Source organism: Caretta caretta, chromosome 3 (assembly GCF_965140235.1).
Source record: "Caretta caretta isolate rCarCar2 chromosome 3, rCarCar1.hap1, whole genome shotgun sequence".
Taxonomy (NCBI): domain Eukaryota; kingdom Metazoa; phylum Chordata; order Testudines; family Cheloniidae; genus Caretta; species Caretta caretta.
Window position 1 is genome coordinate 110,217,500 of NC_134208.1, and position 27,040 is coordinate 110,244,539.

General features: G+C 40.7%; 1 protein-coding gene across 1 annotated transcript; it reads left to right on the top strand.

Moving 5' to 3' along the window:
- Nucleotides 1-349: 349 nt before the first annotated feature.
- Nucleotides 350-27,040, top strand: STX11 (syntaxin 11). The gene is given in 3 exon segments (XM_048844333.2): nucleotides 350-406; nucleotides 409-640; nucleotides 23,667-27,040. Coding segments are annotated over 3 exon segments (1,161 nt in total). The 3' UTR covers nucleotides 24,539-27,040.

Consider the following 27,040-nt stretch of genomic DNA (forward strand, 5'->3'; position numbering starts at 1 on the left):
AGGTTGTGCCAGCCCCCCGCACGTGTTCACGAGGTGCTCATCTGGGCACAGCTGGCAAAAGGCCCCTTCTGAACCAGAGCACCGGGAAGGGGGTAGCAAGGAGCATGGCGGACCCAGCTGCTGGCTATAACCAGAGCCACCCACACTTCCTAGCAGCTGGGGAAACCCCTCAGCCAATTCTCGGAAGTGACCCACCGCCGGCCTCTCCCCTGAAGCAGGCCTGGTGGGGGAGTAGGAGGGGATTGTACCAGTCGCTCCCCAAATCCTCCACGGCTCCCGCAGCAGACCCTGGGGGAGCCCCGCGCACCCCCCATTTCCACCTCCGGACCCCGGGCTTCCCCCTCGCCCCATGCCGAGGCAGCCACTTGGAGACCCCTTCCCCCGCTCGCTCCCAGGCTCTGCAAACCTCCTTCGCCGCCCGCCCCCCGGCTCTCCGCGGCCGGTCACCGCCGCGGCCTGGACCTGCGGCCAATGGGCCCGGGCGGGGGAGGAGCCTGGGCGGGGCCCGTGAGGGGCCGGGGAAACTCCCTGCGCCCAGCCTGGCTTGACAGGCTCCCTCGAGGAAGCGGCACGGTTCTGCGCGAGGACGCGGCTGGAGCAAGCAGCGAGGGCGCCGCCTCTCGCCCATCTTCCTGGAGCGGTGAGTTCCGCCGGGGGCCCTGTTGCCTTGCGGCTTGGGCAGAGCGAGCCGAGGGCTGCCGGGGCCCGCCTGGGGTTGGCGGCGAGCGCCCCTCTCTCGTTCGGCTGCTCGTGGGAGCCCCGAGTCCGCCTGACGCCTCTCCGCCGCCTGGGGAGGGGCGCGCCCCGCTCTCGGCTGGGTGGGGTGGGCGTGAGCTGTGCCGCTCGCTTCGGGGGACGTTGTAGCATCTGAACTTCGCCGAACAGGCCGATGCGGTACCCGCCGGAGACGGGCGGGGGGGTGGCCGTGGACTAAGGGAACAATCCGAGTTAGGACGGGAACTTGGGGCGCCGGTGTCCTAGTATTTCCCTTTCGTAACAAGGAACGGATGGTTGCTTTAATTGGAAGACCATCAGCCAGTAAGAAACTAGCACAGTTCAGGTGCCCTTCAAATTGTGCCACATTTGGAAACCTCCAGGGGAACATAGGAACTGACTCTTTTCCATCTCTCTGGAGAAGTGCTTGAGCCCCAGGTAAAGTATCAGGGCCCTTTCAAACAGAAGCAAAAGAGAGAACAATATTATGGTGTCCCACCGAGCTAGTGTTCTGAACCTGGGTGTGCTTTGAAATAGTTTCTTTCTTATCTCAGGGAAAAGAGATGCAGTGTGTCTGTTTTTCAAGAAAGTAACAGGTTTAGAAGGTGAATTTATAATATCTGGCTGAAAACTATTTTAAATCCTTTTTTTTAAATGTATTTAGCTGTAATTTCTTCTTCCTGTCACTAAGAAGAACAAAATCAGGATCTCCCTACTCCTCCAGTCTATGTACCCTAACAAATGCTAACTTCATTAACAGTTCTGGTAGTGTATTACAGTCCAAACCCAGCTAATATGTGTATTTGCCTTTAGATCCAGAAAATAAAAATCATTTGCTCTTTCCTTAGCCACCCCAGAATGACCCATGATTAACTGACTGAACAAGTTAGTTTTCTCTGGCTCTTCCTACTAACTGATTGGAATTGACATTCCTGCTAAAATGAATGAGTACCTGCATATACCTGAGATGGCCTTTTGTAATACAAACTGTATGTTAGTGGGACAGGAAGTGACCAGAGGACTGGCATTGGCCTGAAAATGGTAATTTAAACATCCTGTTCCTACCCTTGAATTGTGAGGCTTTCTTTTTTTTAAGTGTTCAGACATCGAAGAAGGAAAATCAGTGGCTTTTATGCAAGGCCTCACAGTTTGAGGAAAACTTAAACCGTGGCATGATTTTCTGATAATGCTGTTACTTAGCACTTCAAATTTTCAAAGGGCTGTGTAATTGTGGTGCTCCTTTTTGATAGGTAAGACAGTATTCTTATTTTTCAGATTGAGAAGCTGAGGCTGAGCCTTTATTCTTTCTTATGGTGCCCTTCCCCCATGAATAATTTTTTTTTCTGCTTAAGGCTTTAGAGGACAGACAATATATTGAGTGACCAGTTAAATATGGCAGGTGAATTTATGAACTAAACAATGGATTTAGCCAGCTAGTCTCTATGTTTTGGTTTTTCCCTTTAGTGAAAAACGGTAAGATAACAGGTGTTGTTAGGGTTAGGTTTCTATTAAGAATAGAAGGGTGAGACACAACATCTTCTCGTGGATAATGTGCCTAATGTTTCAGATTATCATTTTCTGTGGTAATAGTAGCTTCTGATCATTGCAAATAAGTGCAACACAACAGCATACAAAATCACATGTCATGCCATACTGTCGTGAAGGTTAACCATGAAGTGAGCTGTAGCTCACGAAAGCTCATGCTCAAATAAATTGGTTAGTCTCTAAGGTGCCACAAGTACTCCTTTTCTTCATGTGATTTGGTTGGGTTTACTACTATAGTTTTAATGGTAACTAATAAACTGTTAAGTTATTATTTTTATAGTGCTGGGAAGTCTAGACGAATACTTATGTGTCTGGGGGGCAGAATGTGAGAAGGAGAGGACCTCTATTTGACAGCAAGGTAACACTAATTTAACATTAGTTAAAGTCACAAATTGCTTTATTGTAGTAGTTTTCAGAGTAGCAGCCGTGTTAGTCTGTATCCGCAAAAAGAAAAGGAGTACTTGTGGCACCTTAGAGACTAACCAATTTATTTGAGCATGAGCTTTCGTGAGCTACATAAAGTGAGCTGTAGCTCACGAAAGCTTATGCTCAAATAAATTTGTTGGTCTCTACGGTGCAATTTGCAATTTCTGATTTTAACTAATGTTAAATTAGTGTTACCTTGCTGTCAAATAGAGGTCCTCTCCTTCTCACATTCTGCCCCCCAGACAAAGTGAGCTGTAGCTCACGAAAGCTTATGCTCAAATAAATTTGTTAGTCTCTACAGTGCCACAGCTGTAGCTCACAAAAGCTTATGCTCAAATAAATTTTAGTCTCTACGGTGCCAGAAGTACTCCTTTTCTTTTTATTGTAGTAGTTTCTTTGCATGCTTATGGAGCAAAAATAGTGTGTGAGGAGTGGTGGAGGGACAGTACTATAGTACATTACAACTATAGACGGGCACATGTGTTGTACCTGACTCAGAATGAAGGGGAGGCAGGGTGGAGAGAGCAAGAGGAATTTCCTGTGGGTTTCTGCTGTTGGAGCAGCACAAATAGGGTTCCACACTGCAGGCAGGATCTAGTAAGAGATTAAAGCCATGTTCTGTACCAGGGTACACAGTAACAGAGTGGCAGCCTGGTAACTTACATGCTTAAGTTCACTACTTCTTTCCATAAGAAACATTTTCAACTATTAAAAAAATGCAGTGTCTGCTTTCCTCAGTTTGTTTTTAAATTGAAAATGGTTGCCCAAAAAATGAAAATGTTTTCATTTGCAATTGCCAAACTTTTTCTTTTAAAATGAAAAGTCAAAATGTTTTCAGGATGATTCCAGCCATCTCTACCACTGAGTATTGGATTGTTTCACTGAATATATGTATTTGAGAGAAAAGTTTGCAAACTGAGACGACTACACAAATGGGGGGGAAAGTAGCCCTGGTCGCTGATATTTGATTGTCTGAAATCATCTGGAAATCTGACCAGCTCTTCAATTTGTGAACTTCTTGTAACAAACGACACGTGGCCTCCCTGAATGAAAGCAGACCTAATAGTTACTTCCCCCATCCACCATAAACATCTCAGTTTTATTTGGCTCAAGTCTGAACCAGCTCACCGTTATCCATTCCTCAATTTCACCTGAACCACAAGAGACACTCAGCTACACTCTCCAGGCCGGAGATAAAGCTGATGAATGTAAAGCTGATGAACGTTGCCGTCATTCTGAAAACACTTCAGCCCATGCCTCCTTGCTAAATCTTTCATGCATCTAGAACAGGAAAGTACCCAAACTACCCTCAAGAATCTATTAGAAAGAAAAGAAAAAAAGAAACAAAAATTACCAAAGGCAGTCCCATATACTTCTACAGATCAGCACCTCATTATCCATAAAATAGATCTAGCACTGCAGAGCCTTTTATGATACTGACTTGTGTGGCTGCAGTTGTGTATTAGAAGTCAATTTGTAAACACAAACAAGAAAAACACCTTGTGAGGTTCTATATACTTGATCAGGAAAGGATACTCTAAGTGCCATATGCCATAATATTTCTAGTTATGCTTTTGCACCATTGTCAACATTGCTGGTGTCCCAGGAGTATAACAAAGAATACATTGCTCTCTCTGTTTAGGGAAATCTTTCTTGTGCAGGATGATCTCATTAATCAGTGCTGCTGATTTTAATCTTTGACTTGCCTTTACAGACACAACTCTGTATATGACAAGTGGCCAAGGCAGATTACAAGCTACTGCTTTAAATGTACAAGAAGATATAGAGGTTAACTTCCTCATGGCGGTGGCTTTCCGTTTTAACTTAAATTGCAAGCTGGGTGGGGGACGACTATGGGTCTTGCACACGGCTGGACTGAAATGAACTAGAGTGCAAGATCGACCCTCTGCTTCAAACTAGTTTCAGTTTACATCTCAAAAAATATCTACTCTAAAAGAATATATATGCATTGTAGACACAAATGAGATAGGGACAACATGATCCTGCCACAGAAAAAGAACAATTTAATATGGACCGACTCCTGGGCTCTCAGGCATGATTCCCATTCATTTTCATCAGGGGCTTGCCTTGGGAAGAAGTGCTTTGTGCCACTGGGTCCAGTTCTGCAAGAGTGGTTACATTTTTTGTATTTGGAGTGGAATGCTTGTCAGTATTTTGCAGCTATAGACTAAAGGTCACGATCTGTGCTCTCTCTCCAAGTGTAATAGGGTGTGTGGAAAGGGATGGGGTGGGAAGGGAAGGCTAGCATTGCAAAAGTGGATTTTCACTTCCAGGGTTCTCTCTTGTTACATGGGCTGATCCAGTCCCTGACATGGATTGGTATGCACTACAGAATAATCAGTACAAAGCATTCCAACTATTGGCATGTCCCTGTGCTGAGTTTGCAGGATGTGGGTGTAACTGCCGGGGGTATTTCCTGGGGCCAGTTAAGCTGGCTTTTTGGACCCTTTATAGCTTTTGAGCTGCTGTAGTGGTTGCAGTAACCCTCAAAATTAGGGCCCTAACTGTATCAAGGCACTAATTTAGATTAATAATAATATTGAACAATAATCTGTTGTAACACAATGTTGGTTGGAGATAGTTTTTAAAAATGCTGTCTGATCAGCAGCATAACTATATGAGAATGCAAACCTCCCCATTTGCCCCCCCCATGATATTTCAAGATATGTATTCTAAATTCTGTGTTGATTTTATTTGAAACTTAAAAATTTCCTCCACTCTTATCTTCATAAACTTACTCATTACACCAGGATGTATGGTCTATCACCTTGGACTGTTCAGAATTGTCTATCTTTAGAATTATCCGTATAAATTGGTTTATCTGACTGATAACCACTGACAACCTGATGTTACTGCTCAGATGTATGTTTAATGTCCTCTTGCTTGCTTTTTATTTATAAATTCTATTTCATAATAGAAATAGTATTTCCATGATCATATTGTACTTCTGTGGTGTGACGTTTGGGGGCATCACCCAGACCAATAAAGGGTTCTGTCACATCTGCCTTGTACGTTTGGGTATCTTAATACTGTGTTGCTATGGTTTAGTGCTCTGACACAAGTAGCCAGCTTACAAGCATGAGGTCCCACTTTGGCTTCCACCAGCCTCGTTACTACTTGAATGGTGACCTCAACAATCACTTTTGGTCCAAGTTCTCCTCCCCCACCCCTCCAATCCATCTCCCCAAGTTGTCGACCGTCAGCCACTTGGAATTTTCCCCTCTGGTTCATCACCTTCAAAGATGTGAAACCTGCCCCCAATTATTAGTTCACTTTGGCACACACACTCCACACAGTTTGCACAATAAAGATCTGCTTGGGGTAAAAATAAACAAAGTTTATTTAATAGAAAAATCCATGGATTCAAAGATGAAATAGTAAGGGAAAGCAAATGCATCTGAGTTACACAGAAAATAAAGATGTAATCTCAGGCTTTACATTTTGGTATTCCCTTTTCTAATACAAGTTACCTATTGCATCAGAACAGTTTCCCAGTATGCCCTTGGTCCTAGAGGGGATCCAGTGCTTCCCAGACAGGATCCCACTTTCTTGCTGGCCCTCAGTTTCTGGATAGCCTTCACTTCAGATCCCTTCCCTTTTAGCAGGGTTTGCAGTTCTTTATTTTTTTTTTTTTCCCCCTTCCCTTTTTCTCAGAGTGTGGTAATTCATGGTGACACAGAGCAGGGGGGTTTCCCAGACTGGGATTTTCTTTTCAGGTTTCAAATTTTGTTTTCCCATAACATCTCTTACTGGCTGGACAATGTAGGTGCTTGAAGCTGGTTTTTTATAAACACCTGGCCTGGGAGATTCCTCCCTGCTTGATTGCCTCACCACACTGCTGTGAGATGATGTTCTAGAGGTACTGTAGTTAAAATTACAATTTTCTACACATAATGCATACATTTATAACAAAAACCTGTGTGTGTGTGTCCTAATGACCATTGAGTTCAGAACATTACAAGCTTTAATAAAAGATCTTACTTGACATTTTTTATACACAGTAACACTATATACGAACAGCTGATTCAATTGCTTATTCTTTGGGGTTCAGACCCCCATTTTCTCCTTGGTGTATCAGGACCCTGATTGTTACATATGGGTACAGTCACTTGATCCTGTCTTCCATACAGGAATATCATGGTGATTATATGTTCAAACATTACATTACGTGCATTACAGTATGAGTAAGTGCTTAGTATTATTAATACTACCTACTGACTCATAATGATGCCCAAGAAGTATAGTAATTGCCCAGAAATGCATGGATGCTGTGTCTTACTGCTTGCATTAGTGATATGTATGTGTTACTGTATAACTTGCTTCAGAGTAACAGCGGTGTTAGTCTGTATTCGCAAAAAGAAAAGGAGTACTTGTGGCACCTTAGAGACTAACCAATTTATTTGAGCATGAGCTTTCGTGAGCTACAGCCGAGCCGAGCTGTAGCTCACGAAAGCTCATGCTCAAATAAATTGGTTAGTCTCTAAGGTGCCACAAGTACTCCTTTTCTTTTTGTATAACTTGCATAACGTATGATTTCTGTGACTCTATTCAAGTCACTAACTCCTCTACTCTATTTTACCTAATTACCAAAATGTGTATATAAAGATATATTTGTTTTATCTTGTGTTTTTTGTTTTTAATGTGTAGGGTAAGAGCCCAGAACACTGGATGTGTAGCTATAGTTGTATTTTTTTAAAATTGAAGAAATAAATATTTTCTCAGGAGTCTTGTGATGAATAGATGTTGTTTATAAAGTGCCGTACAAATGCTAAAATTCACCAAAATGGGCCCACTAGCCCCAAGCCTTCAGTGTTTCTGATGATTGCCTCTTGCAAAACCATTTTAAAAAGTTGGTAGACATGCACAGTCTCCAGTACAATCCTGTAGAATTACTTTCCTGTACACTCAAGGACACCCAACTAATTTATCCTCTCCCCAACCCTCACCCAAATCCTTAGAATGCTTTTGGCATACATGTATGATCCTCAGTCAAAAGGAATCGGCAATATTGGGGCGGAGGGACCACAAATGCTAAGGTTAACTCTGTTTCATGGGCCTTACAGTGAGGGTGAATGAAACTTTTAATCTAGTCATCACAGCCCTGGTATAAGACACTCAGAAACCAAACTTACTTAGCTGTAATCAATCAAATTCAAAGAGTGACTTGCAGCATTCTAGACTTCCACTATTCATACCTTCTTTCCCATGAAGGGGGGGAAAGGATAGCTCAGTGGTTTGAGCATTGGCCTGCTAAATCTAGGGTTGTGAGTTCAATCCTTGAGGGGGCCATTTGGGGCAAAAATTGGGGATTGGTCCTGCTTCAAGCAGGGGGTTGGACTAGATGACCTCCTGAGGTCCCTTCCAATCCTGATATTCTATGTCTGTATACCAAGATGACCAAGGGACTCTTATTACAAATCCAGGTCAGAAGACTGTCTTAGGATGCTGGAAACTGGTCAGTAGTGATACACAAGCTGTACAGAATTTTCCCACAGAGAACTTTGAAAACTAATTTATGGTCTCATTAACTCTTGAAGAGATTTGAATCCTAGCTGGGTACAATAAAACAGGCTTTCTACTCTGACTATCCGGGAACTATGTTTACTTACATGTTGTGGTGCTGCTAGAATACAAACAATAAAAAAATACTCTAAGTTAAAATTCTTGCCCACTGCTGGCGCATAAATACATCAAGGAAGGAAACAAAGCAATTACACATCTATCTGTATCCTCACCTGCTCCCAACCCTCATTTAGCCCAAGCCTTCTGGATAAAAGGTCCAATAAAACTTTTTCCTTGCAAAAGATGGCTGGTACCAGTAAGGGACTCATTAATATTAGCATCCAGATAACATGATAAATGGTATGTTGGAAATATCAAGGTAGACAGGGTCATGAAATAAGCCTGGGAAATATGAGATATAAATAGACGTGGGAAGTGTTACTCAGGAGATGCAATACAGTCTTGCTCTGTGTTGAACACTATTACAGAAATGTGGATTAGTCAAAGAGGACACTCAAAGGCAATTAACATTCAAGTGGTTAATGCCTCATTTCATAGTGCTAGAGGCACCAAGCATTTGAATGTTAATTGTTTTTGATTCCTAGTTCTTCTTATCAGCTGGGGAAGACAATAGACATCCTGAAGATTGAGTCTACTGGATAAACAAAGCGGTCAAAGGCTGGAAGCATCGTTAAAAGCTAACATGTCCAGGGAATTAGATATGGCATTAGACATATGTAATTAACGTGTCCTGGGATGACATCATGCTCTGAGATGGGACTTAGTATTCAAGAATTTTGCTATTTAGCTATTCAAATAAATGATGGGGTGGGGGATGCAAGCTTATCCTGAAAAGCTTAATTAAATCTTAATAAGAAAGGGAAAAGAGAAGTAGACCCTTGTGCTTGAGCAAGTCTTTAAAAGAGAACTGGCCTATGACCTTGGCAATTGGACACACTCCTACGTAGAGTACTTAAAACACAGGGGTGGATAAGCAGAGAGAGAGCTCATCCTACCAGAGAGGAAAGGAAGCAGGTCTTAGCTGTAACCTGCAATGGGTAACCTGCAATATTCTGTTGAAGTTTTGATAGTTTTATGAGATTTCTGTAGGTCTTTAAATGTTACAGTTGGTGTTAAAGGATGACTTTTCTCACCCCAGGGTACACTTACATCTCTAAACTTGGAGAGAATGAGATGATTGTATATATCACATTAGTAGATGTGCAGGTGAACAAGCCTCTGATAGTGTGGCTGATGTGATTAGGCCCTACGATGGTGTCCCCGATTAGATATGTGGATGCAGTTGGCAACAGGCTTTGTTGCAAGGATAGGTTCCTGGGTTAGTGGTTCTGTGGTGTGGTGTGTGTGGTTGCTGGTGAGTATTTGCTTCACAGAATGCCACTAGCTATCACCTTCAGCCCCCACCTAAAACCTCTCCAACGCATCATCAAGGATTACAACCTATCTTGAAGGATGACCCATCACTCTCACAGATCTTGGGAGACAGGCCAGTCCTTGCTTACAGACAGCCCCCGAACCTGAAGCAAATACTCACCAGCAGCCACACACCACACAACAGAACCACTAACCCAGGAACTTATCCTTGCAACAAAGCCTGTTGCCAACTGTGTCCACATATCTATTCAGGGGACACCATCGTAGGGCCTAATCACATCAGCCACACTATCAGAGGCTTGTTCACCTGCACATCTACTAATGTGATATATGCCACCATGTGCCAGCAATGCCCCTCTGCCATGTACATTGGTCAAACTGGACAGTCTCTACGTAAAAGAATAAATGGACACAAATCAGACGTCAAGAATTATAACATTCAAAAACCTGTCGGAGAACACTTCAATCTCTTTGGTCACTCGATTACAGACCTAAAAGTGGCAATTCTTCAACAAAAAAAACTTCAAAAACAGACTCCAACGAGGGACTGCTGAATTGGAATTAATTTGCAAACTGAATACAATTAATTTAGGCTTGAATAGAGACTGGGAGTGGATGGGTCATTACACAAAGTAAAACTATTTTCCCATGTTTATTCCCCACCCCCCCACTGTTCCTCAGACATTCTTGTCAGTTGCTGGAAGTGGCCCACCTTGATTATCACTACAAAAGGTTTTTTTTCCCCCTGCTCTCCTGCTGGTAATAGCTCACCTTAGGCCCCCCCCCCCCCCCCCCCCCAGATGTTCTGGTTTAACTTGGATTTAAACTTGGAGAGTGGTCAGTTTGGATGAGCTATTACCAGCAGGAGAGTGAGTGTGTGTATGTGTGGTTTTTGGGAGGGGGGTGAGGGGGTGAGAGAACCTGGATTTGTGCAGGAAATGGCCCAACTTGATTATCATGCACATTGTGTAAAGAGTTGTCACTTTGGATGGGCTATCACCAGCAGGAGAGTGAATTTGTGTGGGGGGGTGGAGGGTGAGAAAACCTGGATTTGTGCTGGAAATGGCCCAACCTGATGATCACTTTAGATAAGCTATTACCAGCAGGACAGTGGGGTGGGAGGAGGTATTGTTTCATATTCTCTGTGTGTATATAAAGTCTGCTGCAGTTTCCACGGTATGCATCCGATGAAGTGAGCTGTAGCTCACGAAAGCTCATGCTCAAATAAATTGGTTAGTCTCTAAGGTGCCACAAGAACTCCTTTTCTTTTCACCTTAAGTGATCACTCTCCTTACAGTGTATATGGTAACACCCATTGTTTCATGTTCTCTGTGTATATAAATCTCCCCACTGTATTTTCTACTGAATGCATCCGATGAAGTGAGCTGTAGCTCACGAAAGCTTATGCTCAAATAAATTTGTTCGTCTCTAAGGTGCCACAAGCCCTCTTGTGTATATATACTGTATGTAGCCTTGTGCAGAGCTAGTTTGTGAGAGAGAGGAAAAACAGATACATGGCTTGAGGGATCGCAGTCTGTAGTTCTGTAAGCTGCTGGCTATAGTGGAGAGAATTGCTTCTCTAGACTGTCAGGGAGTGATGTTTTGGGAGCTGACAGGCTTGTGATAACTTCAGAAGTACAGGATGCTTTCCCAAAGCAGCCCTTTCTTCCCTGCTTACATCCCCTTCCTTTCCCTGCTCGTGTTAAGTTCTAAAAATGCTAAAGAAATAGTTCAGTAGCTACTGATCTTCTTGTATTTCTATAATTCAAAGGCCATAATTTCATCTTGGTTTAGTGTGTACTGTGATCTCAAGAAGTAACTTCAATATCAGCTACTACTTAATGTGCACAGTGACTTTTTAAAATACACAATACACACCCTACTCAAAATTGTGTTACCTTTGGAGAGATGACGGATCATCATTCTCCTATGAAAGCCATCTTGTTAACAAATCCATGTTGTAAAAGACATCTGTTCTCCAAGTTAATGTTGTATCACACAACTGCACTTTTGCACAATTGCATCCACCAGACAAAATTATTAAATCTACTGTACAATAAGTACTACTTTCATAACTGAAATAAGTCAGTAGAAAACTGTCATTAGATCAATGTCAACCTCTTTTAAAATGAACATTTCAGCTGTACTTCAATGTTTCTTAAATAAAATCAGAATAATTTAAGGAAGAGCATGAGACTGTTGTCTTGTGACTGCATTCTAATCTACTGCAGACAAAGGAAAGTTTGTCTCTCTCATCAACAGAAGTTGGTCCAATCAAACATACTACTTCACCCACCTTGTCTCTGTAATATTCTGGGACCAACACAGCTGCAACATTGCATAAATACATAAAGGAATGCTTGGACAGTCAAATGATCTAATTGGGTGAAAGTCCATCAGCACTAAATTGTCCACAGTGTGGGAAAACTACAGGAATGTACTGAGATGGGATTATAAAGAAACTTCTCCTATAGCCAGGTTATTTCATAATTGTCCACTGCAGGATTTCTTGTATCTTACTCTTACACATTGAGTACTGGTTATTGCCAAAGACAGGATCCTAGAGTAAACAGACCACTGGTCTGATCTAATATGGCAATTCTTATGTTTTTTATATTACAATATGTATTAGCTCTTAGCTTCTTGGAAGAAGTTGCAGATGAAAGAAAAATGTGTATTGTGGCTCAAAATGCATTTTAGAAATGTTTGTATTTTATCTTCTTAAGTGGCAACTGACACTTTATTGTTTCCATATATCCTGTTGCTATATCCACATCCACATTAGTATTAAGATTTTCGCCAGTATTTGGGGAAGTAAATGCTATTAACCAATTCTCATTAACTGTTATTACTTAGTGGATTAATTTATTTATGCTACAAAAAAGAAACAAAAGCACACTGGATTTCCCCAGTTCTGTTTGTGATATACGGAGCATTGAAGCCTTTGGAAATTTCACTAGTTTTTCTTCTCAAAAGTCAAGGGCACTGGATATGTACATCCTAAAACTTAAACAAAGGTGTTTTTTTTTTTTTGTTCCGGTTATCAATTAACAGGTTTCAGAGTAACAGCCGTGTTAGTCTGTATTTGCAAAAAGAAAAGGAGTACTAGTGGCACTTTAGAGACTAACCAATTTATTTGAGCATAAGCTTTCGTGAGCTACAGCTCATTTAATCAATTTAACCTTCTGGTGCTATCTGCTATCAAAGATCTGGCCTGCTATGATACATATCAGGGTTTAGTTGACTGTCTGAATCAAGCAGTAACAGCTCTGCCTAAACTGAAACTAGTCCTTTGCAGTTAGAGACAATTGTTTGGTTTTTGCCTTTTTAAATTTGGAGAGTGAACGCTGCGTGGCAGTGGGATAATTAGTGAAGCAGCATGATGCAGAACACTGGAGCAATAGTAGAAATGAACACTTGCAGCACTGTGAAATAATAGGTCACCTGTGCCACTGAATTCCGTTACTGCAAATATCTTGTTTTGACAGATATTTTAAATTGCATCAATTCAGAGCCCTCATTAGCTGACACAGCTTTTGCTTGTACTTAAAGTTTGCTCTGCCCAAGCCACTCAGTAACCAGGTATTTCAGAGAGCTAAACGTACAGTAGTTGCAATCTTATTGCAACACATACCACATCAAGAATTTGTAACTCTCCTATGCATCATGGGAACACTGTTTGGGTTGTGACTAATAGACAGAAGTTTCATTTTGTCATGGGAAAATAACTATGGGACAGATACTTAGCTGGCTAAATTTAAAATTTACACCAGGAGAGGATCTAGCTTCAAGCACCTAACCCGACTGTTGCAGACATTAGGTAGTCTACATTCCGTGTGTGTCTGAGAACAGTTGAATTGCAAAAGGAAAATACTCTTTAGAGGGACAGACTCGCTGAAAGTATACATTTCAAAATGAATATTAAAAATTACATATGAAAAAAATGAGGGCTAAACCAGGACATTTTCAGTCAGGTTTTTATAGAATCCTAGAACTGGAAGGGACCTTGAGAGGTCATCTAGTCCAGTCCCCTGCACTCATGGCAGGACTAAGTATTATCTAGACCATCCCTGACAGGTGTTTATCCAACCTGCTCTTAAAAATCTCCAATGATGGAGTTTCCACCACCTCTCTAGGCATTTTATTCCAGTACTTAACCACCATGACAGTTAGGAAGCTTTTCCTAATGTCCAACCTAAACCTCCTTTGCTACAATTTAAAACCATTGCTGCTTGTCCTATCCTCAGAAGTTAAGAGAGATGATTTTTCTTCCTCCTCCTTGTAACAACCTTTTACGTACTTGAAAACTGTTATCATGTCCCCTCTCAGTCTTCTCTGTTCCAGACAAAACAAACCCAATATTTTCAATCTTCCTTCATAGGTCATGTTTTCTAGACTTTCAATCATTTTTGTCGCTCTTCTCTGGACTCTATTCAGTTTGTCCACATCCTTCCTGAAATGTGGTGCCCAGAACTAGACACAATACTCCAGTTGAGGCCTAAACAGCACGGAGTAGAGCCGAAGAATTACTTCTTGTGTCTTGCTTACAACACTCGTGTTAATACATCCAGAAAGATGTTTGCTTTTTTTGCAACAGCGTTACACTGTTGACTCATATTTAGCTTGTGGTCCACTATAACCCCCAGATCCCTTTCCACGGTACTCCTTCCTAGGCAGTCCTTTCCCATTTTGTATGTGTGCAACTGGTTGTTCCTTCCTAAATGGAGAACTTTGCATTTGCACCGAACCCAGAACTGATCCCTGCAGGACCCCACTTGTTATGCCCTGTGAACCACTGATAACTACTCTCTGGGAACATTTTCCAGCCAGTTTTGCACTGCCCTTATAGTAGCTCCATCTAGGTTGTATTTTCCTAGTTTGTTTATGAGAAGGTCATGCGAGACAGCATCAAAAGCTTGACTAAAGTCAAGATATACCACATCTTCGCCCCCCCCCCCTGCCTCCCAATCTGCAAGGCTTGTTGCCTTGTCAAAGAAAGTTATTGGGTTGGTTTGACATGATTTGTTTTTGACAAATCCATGCTGACTGTTTCTTATCACCTTATTATCTTCTAGATGTTTGCAATTGATTGCTTAATTATTTGCTCCATTATCTTTCCAGGTACAGAAGTTAACCTGACTGGTCTGTAATTTCCTGGGTTGTCCTATTTCCCTTTTTATAGATTGGCATTATATTTGCCCTTTTCCAGTCTTCTGGAATCTCTTCCCCCGTTGTGCTTGGTCCTCACAATATCACAGCATTGGACAATACTGCATATTCCTAAGTGAGTCTTTATGATAGCGTGCAAAATACTCTCACCTGTTCACGTAGAGCTTAATGAAATCAATGGGACTGTTACCACTAATTTCAAAGGGTGAATGTTTAGGCCTATACTTATGTATGTAGTGTGACTGTAGCTTTGTCGGTCCCAGGATACTAGAGAGACCAGTTGGATGAGGTAATATCTTTTACTGGACCAACTTCAACTGCCTGTACTTGTCAAAGAATAATATTTTATACCCTAGTGCTATTTAATTATAATTACGCCACCCATAGTTAAGGTTGCCCGATACTGTCCATTTTAAGACCCTGCTTTCAGTTGCTTATAATTAGCTAAACAGCCATTCAGGCTGAAATTTCATGCCGAATGCCTGCCTCATGTTGAATTTTTTGAAATGTTTTCGCTAAAATGGTTTGGCTATGTCTGAGAGTGAAGTTGGGCACAAGTTAATGTGGAACACACAGTTAGTGGCTACACACGCAAAGTTTAGTTTAAGAGATTTGCCCAGCACCTCAGAGCAACTCTATGGCAGAGGCAGGATCAGAATCCAGGCAACCTCAATCCTAGCATTTCCTAACTTTTGAATGCTTGACTTTGCAACCGTAATGTTCTTTGAATATGTTTTTTTTTTTTTGCAATTTCGAGGATCAGCAGTAGATCCACAGAACAGACCTCTTCCACTTGAGTTAATGGGTCAACTGGTAGCATTAAGAGGCTGTTATGCTCTGTTTGGGCAAGCCACTAGAGGAGGAGTACACACTCTTTGCCACTTTACTGCTATTGATTGACAACAAAGAACTGTTGGGACTAGGAATTCTGGGTTCTATTCCAGATTCTGAAAGAGTATGTTCTATTGGTTGCAGACAGTTGCCCCATATCACCCAGTCTGATCCTGCCACTCCTTCCCCATGTGAGTCCTCCTGTCTACCTTCCTCTGCTCCCATCCTCCCAGAGCTTGCCCCTTTCTCCCTCTGTTCCCAGAACACATCCTCCATCCTGCCTGTCTGCCTCCCATACCTCACCCCCTATATGTTCAGGCAAGTCAGGGTGTTCCCCTTTCACCACACTACCTGGACACCTCACTGCTGCATCTGAAGTCAGTGGGAACTGTGCTTCAAATATGTGAAGTACTACAAAAGCAATTCTCCGAAAAATTAGGCCCTAGGCATCTCAAATTGGGCACCCAAAGCTAGTGGACTAATGACAGTTTTGCCCTTAATCTCTCTGTGCCTTAAAGCCCCATCTATAAAAGGGCAATAACACCCTTCCCCACAGATGTAATTTATCCAAAGATAAATTATTAATGTTTTTGAACACTCAAATATTACAGTGAGTACCATGGCAAAGCCCATGCGGAAATTAATACTATACTCAGTGCATGGCTCGAATGGTTTGCAATAAATAAAACCTGAGGTCATACATTGAATATAAAATATTGAATAGCTGCTCATTTGGTGAGTACTGTCCATCCTGTTCAGTGAATGTGGCAGGGGCACGGGGTGTGTGGGGGCGGAGGAAATATGTGATCATATAATTTAAAGACTGAATCACACAAGAGAGGCGCAAACAAAGGTTGCACAGACAACCATCATCTTGGCATTTCCCAGTTTTTTTTAATGCTTGGTTTTACAACTTTAACATACAAAAAAAAACTATATTCACAGAATGTTAACATGACAATGGCGCTTTAACCCGGATTCTACAGGCTTGCCAGGAAGGAGTTTTGGTACAATAGTTTCATGTTACATGTTGTCGCCACAGGTGTGAATTGACATCAACCACTTTGATGTGATATTCCAAGTCGTCTTCAGTCGATTGTGGCGTTACAGTAAGTGTAGAATTATGAACTATATCTCTTGCCTGCTCAGCTGCTTTTCACACTCAACTTTTTGTAAAATATTTTTCTTAAATTGATAACACTAGTTACTGGGCTGTAACAGGAGGCTTTGACCACCACCGGGTAGGGTTTTGTTTTGTTGTTGGTGTTTTAATCAGCATGTGAACATCAGATTTAGGGAAGTTAGGTGCCTAGTGAGATTTTTCAGAAGTACCTATCTGCATCTTTAAAAAAGGAAAAGGAGGACTTGTGGCACCTTAGAGACTAACCAATTTATTTGAGCATAAGCTTTCGTGAGCTACAGCTCACTTCATCGGATGCATACTGTGGAAAGTGTATCTTCTACACTTTCCACAGTATGCATCCGATGAAGTGAGCTGTAGCTCACGAAAGCTTATGCTCAAATAAATTGGTTACACTTTCCACAGTATGCATCCGATGAAGTGAGCTGTAGCTCACGAAAGCTTATGCTCAAATAAATTGGTTAGTCTCTAAGGTGCCACAAGTACTCCTTTTCTTTTTGCAAATACAGACTAACACGGCTGTTACTCTGAAACCTATCTGCATCTTTAGGCACCTAAATAAGCACTGAAAATCTTGTCCTAGACTAATTGTTGAGCTGTACAATTCTGATAATCAGCCTGTGCATATAGACACATATCCAGTTCTCTTCGCTTCTGTTGTGTCTAGAATTTGGGTTTGATTAGCTTTCCTCTTATTTACCTAATTTGGGGAGCACTCACTATATGGACCAGAACTGCAACCTTCATTAAACGCTCTCTGTGTGTGACAGAAAGAGAGACAGAAAAGAGTTGGCTAGTCACATAGTGCAGGCTTTTCTAACGTCCAACTGCTAAATTGTATGAAAAGACTACTAAAAATACACTCCTTGCTTGACTTCTTTTTTTAAATGTAAGTACAGTAACTTCTCTAGTTACTACAGGGATGTGTCATGATGACTGTGAATGGGAGGGAGGTGATCCACAAGGCAGGCTTTCTAAAATTGTGGTCCACACTATAAACAAATGTGAGAATCTCAATGTAAATAAGTCTAGCTATAGAATCCTCTTTGCTCTTGTTAAAGGAATTAATTCTTGGAGCATTTCTTGAAGGTACTCTGATAGCAATGCTGGAGCTATATTTGATGGTTGTGAAGAGAATAACTTTCAAAAACAGTGTTCTTGTAGAGAGAGTGCACGTATTAGCTTTCTGATATATAAAATGGTGATGACCCTTCCTTTGTCTCAAAAGGGCGTTGTGAAGCTAGTTCATTGAAGTTGGAGCAGTGCTCCGTGCTTGTGCTTCAAATTGCCTCTTATTTACTGCTAAGGGATTTTAAATGGGGAAATCTTTTCAACTGACACCGGTTTAGTACCTTTGCACCTCACCCAGAGAATAAGCTTACCATTAATAGTGCTTTGATTTTAGATCTAGTGAAAGCGAACTAGCATCACTATATATTTATGACATTTGAAACTGAGTATCGGCTAGATGACCTGCAGTAAAATATTTTTTGCATCACTGGACTCCTCAGTATAAAACCATACTGGAAATGTTTCTGCTAAAATGACAGCATAGTTAATTAGGTTACAGTGATGACACTTGATTCAGATGAATGTGATTCATTTTCACCTCTTTCAGGCTGTCTGCACTCTCAGCTTAGCTTTGGGTTTTGTCGGGTTATCTTTGCACCCCTAAGAAGTACCAACTAACTCTTTTTTTTTTAAATCCAGCGGAGCTGTCATTTTGACCGACTACAGCTCCCCTACAGTCTTCACCACTAGTTTCACACCTTAGGATGTAGAATGGACTTAAAGGAACATTGTCAATGTATAACCACACTTCTTTACCTATGTACTAATATTTAAAATCACTAGAAGTGTGTGTTTGTCACTTGTTGTTGGAGGGTTGTGTATGTATTTCTTGAAGTTCTCTCAGTTTCGACAATGAAAATCAATGAGATCAATTTAATGTTTGTTTCAACACTTTCATTTTTGGGTCCTCCATGCTGCAATAGATGCATTTTCAATATTGCTGGAGGATGCTTATTTTAATTTAATTGTAATTGGATTTGTTTGTTTTTTGAGGTGGAAATGCTTCCCTCGATCCTAGGTTTTATATAAGCTGTTCTTGCAAAATGTAAATCTTGAACCAAACTTAAGCAGGTTTCAGAGTAGCAGCCGTCTTAATCTGTATCCGCAAAAAGAAAAGGAGTACTTGTGGCACCTTAGAGACTAACAAATTTATTTGAGCATAGTCTCTAAGGTGCCACAAGTACTCCTTTTGTTTCTGCAAACTTAAGCAGTTTCTCTTTCATGGGCTGCCTATGAAGAGGACGAGTTTAAACTTTAAAGAGAGACACATTGTCAAGGTTCCTCCCCCACTCTGAACTTTAGGGTACAGATGTGGGGACCTGCATGAAAACCTCCTAAGCTTACTTTTACCAGCTTAGGTTAAAACTTCCCCAAGGTACAGATTAATTTTATCCTTTGTCCTTGGAATATCCACTGCCACCACCAAACTCTAACTGGGTTTACTGGGAAACATAGTTTGGACACGTCTTTCCCCCCCAAATCCTCCCAACCCTTGCACCCCACTTCCTGGGAAAGGTTTGGTAAAAATCCTCACCAAGTTGCATAGGTGACCACAGACCCAAACCCTTGGATCTGAGAACAATGAAAAAGCATTCAGTTTTCTTACAAGAAGACTTTTTTAATAGAAATGGAAGTAAATAGAAGTAAAGGAATCACCCCTGTAAAATCAGAATGGTAGATACCTTACAGGGTAATTAGATTCAAACATAGAGAATCCCTCTAGGCAAAACCTTAAGTTACAAAAAAGACACACAGACAGAAATAGTCATTCTATTCAGCATAGTTCTTTTCTCAGCCATTTAAAGAAATCATAATCTAACACATACCTAGCTAGATTACTTACTAAGAGTTCTAAGACTCCATTCCTGATCTATCCCCGGCAAAAGCAGCATATAGACAGACACAGACCCTTTGTTTCTCTCCCTCCTCCCAGCTTTTGAAAGTGTCTTGTCTCCTTATTGGTCATTTTGGTCAGGAGCCAGCAAGGTTACCTTTAGCTTCTTAACCCTTTACAGGTGAGAGGATTTTTCCTCTGGCAGGAGGGATTTTAAAGGAGTTTACCCTTCCCTTTATATTTATGACACACACTTTTAGGGGTTAGCTCTCATGAAAGAGAGAAGTGGGTATAGCTATTTATATTTCTCTAACACAATTGTTTTTGTTTTACTTTTTATGTATTTATTTTTAATTTCAGTGGCTATCTGTAGGGTTTTTGTTTGTTTGTTTGTTGTTGTTTTTGAATAGTCTCCTGTGGTGGCTATCCCCAAACACTTTAGCACTGTACTAGTGCATGAGAATTGAAAAAGGAAACTAATTTATAAGCAAAACTATCTAAGCTATCCTGTTTGTTTTCTGTATTTTATTCAGTTTAGATGAAACACACAAACAAAGAGTGCGCATGGTGAAGCGTAATTTACATTCTCTAAAAGTATTCTTGCAATTTAAAAAATTTCAGATACTGTTTAGAGTAAGGAATTAATTTTCAATTATTTTTATCTTGGATTTAGACTACTGTAGTACTTCATGGGCAGTTTGATCTTTTTTAGAGTGGCTGAATCCATAGTCTGCCTCTCCAGTGCTTCACAACAGTGCCCAAATAATTTCATATTATTTCACATCTTCCATTTTATTGACGGTGGCATGTAAAACTTGGTTATAAAACCTACTATGAGAACAGGAAGACAAATATCTTCTTTGAAATTGTTAGGAGTAAATCATTCTGTTTCATGAGAAGGTGCTCAGGGCCTGCTTTTAGAGCAGAAAGAGGCAAGAAATATTCCAGCACCAAAACCTCATGCTAGGTCCCCGTTCTTAATTTGTCACAAGCTTTTTGTGGAAGACTGAATTCTCTGTCTTAACAGGACCCAAACCATCTTTTTCTTTTCTCTGTGGTGGTGGTGGGGAGATGTCTCATGCAACACTGCATTTAAGTTAACAAATTTTAAAACCTTTTTGGCCTCAAAAAATGACAGAGATTTATGTGCCTTAGCTCATTTCTGCTACTGTAGTATGTATTTTTAAATCACCACAAACAGCTTGATGCTATTAGCTATCTGTAGTATAGAAAAGTCGCGCTGTTTGTCAGTTCTCCTGCTGACAAAAAACTTCCTCCCACAATGAGTGGCGTTTGCATTGTTGACAGGAGAGCGCTCCTGCCAACAATGCGCTGTTCGCACTGGTGCTTGTCACGGCAAAGCTTTTGCCCTTTCTTTTGTGTTGTTTTTGGTTTTGGGGGGCGGGGGACTTTGAGGCTGGTTAAACACCTCCGAAAGACAAAAGTTTTGTCGTTCAATTGCCAGTGTAGACATAGCCTTATACTGGTGTAAAGAATGTGGTTTGGTTTGGTTTTTGTTTGGGTGGTTTTGTTTTGTTTTGTTTTGTTTTAGGTTTATTGCCTGGAAAGGAATAAAGCTAAACCAAAAAAGCCACTATTATGCCAAGGTAAGTGTGTCTACTCTGGGGCTATACTACTATAATTTTATTGGTACCACTGGTAAATTTTGCCTTGAGGACAAGCCCTAAGGCCTCAATCCTGCAAACACTTGCATGTGTCCAGTGTCTTTAAGTGGGATTATTCATGTTCATAAAAATAAGCGTATGCATGAGCATTTGCAGAATTGTGGCTTAAAAGCTCTTTAAAATCCCTAGCAAGATTCCTGCTAAGCCTGTTCTACAAAACTTTAAGGTATGTGCGTCAAAGAGGGTAGTTACTGTGTGAGGGGGCTGCAATTAGGATTTTGTTTTTGTTCTTTAACTTTTAAAAACTATGCAACAGATCATAAATCTGCATTTTTGACTGCCATTGTCTTCACTGGGTCCACACCTATACCCTTTGGCCATGTCTACACTAAGCTTTTTTTTTTTAACCTTGAAATAATTTAGTGTCAATTCATGGTAGTTAACATCTTTGTAAAGGCTAGCGTGGACATGCACTTGAAAAATGAAAACGTAAGGCAGAGTAAAATTCAGTTTAGTGTCAAAACATAGAACACTAGAGGCAGCATGCTTATTGCATTATTCATGTTCTTATTTAATTCAGTAATCACTCTCTTTAATTTAAACGGCCCTGTCATGGAATTCCAGGTTCTAAATTGCAGTGCCACAGAATCCTTGCTTTAGTAAATTTGATCTCTTGTTTTTGCTGTCGATAGTTTAGTTTTATGTCTCAAGTACCAAGATTTTGAAAATAAACATACAGTGCTCCAATAATGGAAGAGGCGTGCCACTAGGATAATCTGATGTTTAGTTTTAGTTTTTATTTAGCTCTATAAAGAGTTGGTTCTGCGTCTGCTCCTGTCATAAATATAAAGGGAAGGGTAACCACCTTTCTATATACTATATGCTATAGTGCTGTAAAATCCCTTCAGGCCAGAGGCAAAACCCTTTCATCTGAGGGTTTTTCTTAAAGGGTTAAGAAACTAAGGTAACCTTGCTGGCATCTGACCAAAATGACTAATGAGGGGACAAGATACTTGCAAATCTGGAGGGGGCAGGAACAAACGGTTCTGTCTGTCTGGGTGATGCTTTTGCTGGGAACAGATCAGAAATGCAAGGCTTCCAACTCCTGTTAAGTTAGTAAATAATCTAACTAGAAACTACATTAGATTTTCTTTTGTTTAATGGCTGGTAAAATAAGCTGTGCTGGAGGGAATGTATATTCCTGTTTTTGTGTCCTTTTGTAACTTAAGGTTTTGCCTAGAGGAATTCTCTATGTTTTGAATCTGATTACCCTGTAAGGTATTTACCATCCCGATTTTACAGAGGTGATTCTTTTACCTTTTCTTTAACTAAAATTCTTCTTTTAAGAACCTGATTGATTTTCATTGTTCTTAAGATCCAAGGGTTTGGGTCTGTGTTCACGTGTACCAATTGGTGAGGATTATTATCAAGCCTTCCCCAGGAAAGGGGGTGTAGGGCTTGGGGGGATATTTTGGAGGAAGACTTCTCGAAGTGGTCTCTTTCCCTGTTCTTTGTTTAAAACGCTTGGTGGTGGCAGCATACTGTTCAAGGACAAGGCAAAGTTTGTACCTTGGGGAAGTTTTTAACCTAAACTGGTAAGAATAAGCTTAGGGGGGTTTTCATAAAGGTCCCCACATCTGTACCCTAGAGTTCAGAGTGGGGAAGGAACCTTGACAGCTCCACATTTAGCGCTCACTGAACGACACCAAAATTGGGCTTTAACAGACATGGATCCCCTTAGGTGCCCCCCTCCTCTCCTAAAATCCCAGCCTGAACCTTTCCCTATCAATCCTTGTAACCAGTTCTTTCCCTGCTACATTTTTTGTGCATGTGTTTGTACTCTGCAAACATGTTGACAGGTTTCACTGAGGCAGGAACTGCAAAGGCAGAATTTCTGATCATTGGGGTCAGTGATTCAGTAAAGGGTTAGGGTCTAGAAGGCATCTAGGTGCAGAGGCATCTTGATTTTTTTCAATTAGATCTATGCTGTTCTACACACAGCAGTAATGACTGCAAGCTTCTTATTAAACCTTAATTATTTGTTTACAAGAATCATGGCAATGTTTTTTTATTTTAACTATTGACAGGTTTTTGGATGCACAGCTTTTAATAATGCATGAGTAAAAAAGTGGGAGGGGCGGGGGGAATTTACTGAGCCCTGTTGCTACCACAAGGGGACTCAAGTGCCAGTGTCTTCGCTCCTCTAATCCAATGACCTGTGTCAAGCGATGCAGGGAAGTTTAAGAGAAACTGGTATTCTGTGGTGTGTTTTATGCAAAGATACTTTAAATGTGAAACTTTAAAAAAAATTTTTTTTTTCATTTTAATACATTCTTTAATTTTTCTGTTTTGTTTTTGTTTTTTCCCTTCTCCCCAACTCTCTTTCCTACAGGCAGGATGAAAGACCGGTTATATGAACTGTATGAGTTAGCTAAGCTTTATAACCAACAGTTTCCTAACAATGAGGATGATGAGATTTTACCTCATGAAATCCTCCTGTTCGAGACTGATGATGCCCTCGCAGCTCTTTACAAAGATGTCCAGAGTATCAGAACAGACAACCTCCACCTGAAAGAGGACGTCAAACGGCTAGGTAAACAAAATAACCGCTTTCTTACCTCCATGCGCCGTCTTAGTAGTATCAAACGAGATACTAACAGCATCGCCAAAGACATCAAGGCCCGTGGAGAAGGCATCCACAGGAAACTCCAGACAATGAGAGACTTCAGTGAAGATGCTGAAACAAAACATGGCACGATGTCTGTCATAACCCGTGTATCGAAGAATCACTATGTTGACCTCATGCATGCCTTTCAGGAAGCCATGTTTGAGTACAATGAGGCAGAGATGAACCAGCGGGAGAACTGCAAGATTCGGATCCAGAGACAGCTGGAGATCATGGGCAAGGATGTTTCCGGAAACCAGATTGAGGACATGATTGAGCAAGGCAAGTGGGACGTTTTCTCCGAGAATCTCCTGTCTGATGTCAGAGGGGCTCGTGCAGCATTGAATGAGATAGAGACGCGACACAAAGAGTTGATGAAGTTGGAGACTCGCATCAGGGAAGTTCATGAGCTCTTTCTGCAGGTGGCACTACTGGTGGAGCAACAGGCTGACACCTTCGACATCATTCAACTGAACGTGGAAAAAGTTGAGGACTATGTAGGAGAGGCTAAATGTCAGGTGAGGAAAGCTTTGGAATACAGGCGGAAACACCCTTGTCGAACACTCCTCTGCTGTTGCTTTTCGTGCTGCAAAAGCTGATTCTCCTACTCAAGCCTTACAGACCAACTTGAATGTGCCCTAAGAATGTACAATTGAAATAGTACTTTTAAAATGGGCTACTTTTTGGAACAGGATTGCTTTTGGTTTGGAGGGGGTGGTGGTTACCCCTTGTCTTAGATTTTGTGCTAATAAAAGCCAAATGTTGCTGGCAAATTTTATTATCTTTAAAAAATAAATAAATAAAATTCAAACCTAACCTATTTGGTTGTAATCTAGGCTAGAGTGCTTAAGAGAGCCTCATAAAATGATACATGCTCCAACCTGACACCACCTAATTTAAAAGAATGAATGAAAGGCTAATAGGTTAATCGATGAAGGATGAGTGTTGGTGTACCACGAGATGGCTATTTTCTATCTTCCACAGTGAGACTGCATAGGGTACAGCTCTATTGCTGTAGTGATGTAATTCTGTGGTGCTTTGTAAGTTTGCCTGCCTTTAGGAAACTTGGAGCCCATGTGATGCAATCCTTAAGCAATTCATTGCCACATTCATTTGAAGAAACAGTAAGTGTGTTAAACTATTTACAGAAAATATAGAATTATTTTCTTAAACCTTTTTACACAAGGAGCCTGATTCTGATCTCACACTAGTTTTACACCAGTGGAACTCCATTGAAATGAACGAAGTGAATTTTGATCTATTCCAGTGTAGATAAGATCAAACTCAGTCCCAAGAAGTATTCATTCCTCTCCCCCCATCCCTTTCATCATTGTGAACACACCAGAATTTTGACCAGGTCACAGGAAACACTGAAAAATTAAGACCTCTCTTCAATTGACTCTTTACTTTAGTCATTTAAATACTCTGTTTTAATGTTGTTCTTTAAGGTTGTAATGTCATCTGCTGGAGGACTGAAAATGGTCATGGCAAACTTTTCAAAGATTTTTAGCCCTATAAATAAAATTAATGCAGCCATCTCTTCTCAAATGTGACTTAACACCCATAAATGGACATTTGTCTGGAAGGCAAATGCAACATTTTAGTGATTCACATACACACACAAATTTGAAGTTATAGTGACAGATTTACCTTGTAAATAGATGCTTATTTTTGTAAGACAATGTATTGATATATTGTGTTTTGTATTTGTTAACATGAAGGTATTAATAACAATGTTTACTCTGGTTTGTATATGAAGACAGATAGGACTGTCTTCTGCCTCTGGGACAACTGCATATTGAAGAGAGAATAGACGCCTTTATTCAATACTCCTGTATGAGCCAACATTTTGGAGTCAAAATGACACTTCCTTTTATTGGGTTTGAAAAGTTTTCCCTCCTCCCTGTAAAACCGTTTCTGATTGACCATATTAGGTTTGGACAAAAAGGGAGGAAGAGAGAAATTTAAGGCCAAATTTTGCAGTCCTTAATTGATTACATTGGTTTCACTTGATTGAAAGCTGAAGAATTTGGCCCTTACTTTTGAAGTCCTTTGTGCTCCATGTTAGTCCTAATGAGAACAGAGGGCAATGCCAAAAGTATGCACAATATTCCAACTACAGTATGTGTTTCTAAGCAGCTTTCTGCTACATTGTGATTTATTGGTACTTTGAACTCATACAAGACTTCTTATTTTTTTTCCCCTCCCCTTTCCAGAAGTTAGTGACTTCAGAGATCTTCTGTTTGGATAACTTTTTCCCCTTTTTTATGTCCTTTTAATAATATTATATTTTAACATTTCACATTTGTATTTTGGTGATTTCCTGCCCAGATGCTCCCAGCTATCCTTCTGCACCCTTCACAATGAAAGGTTTCTCTTTCTGTCTTTTGCACACTAAATGTATATTGTAACAAATTATTTTAAATTACTTATAAAACAGTAAGGCCTTGCAAAAACAAATTGATACACACTTCTAAGCTTTCTTTGCCTAGCAAGAAAATGTTGCTTGCTGGACAGGTTTGCCACATGGAGGATGAGGGAGTTAGATGAAGAACTGTGGACAAGAACTTTTTTTTTTCTCAAGCTGAAAGTCACTGCTTTGAACTAAATATTATATGAAGCACCTGTGCCTGTATTTGCATGTGTTCATTAGCTAGAATTTATGTAGGGGACAAATGAGCCTCAAACAAGAGAATGTTTGTGGTATACAGTGAAGTCTTGAAGCCATCAGTGTTACATTTGCTTGGGAAAATTCAAACAATTCAAATCTGAACTGTAAGGGGGAAGAGACTGGGGCGTCAAATGGACTGGCTGGCACCCATTACTAATATTTAAGAGCTGTTGTCATGTTGAGTAGCACCTTACTCCATAAGTAGTCCCAATCAAGTGAGTGAGACTGTTTCTGAAGAAAGGTACAAAGCGAGGATATCATAATCTGGATTTAAATCAGGCCCCAGAAAAACGTGAATCTGTTTGCTCTGTGTATTGTAGCTTTTTCCTCCCCCTTTATGATAAAGTTATGTAAATGTTCTAATTGTATTTCTTTTTTGTACATGTATATATCTGGAAATGCAATAAAAGTGTTTCAGCATAATGGTAAA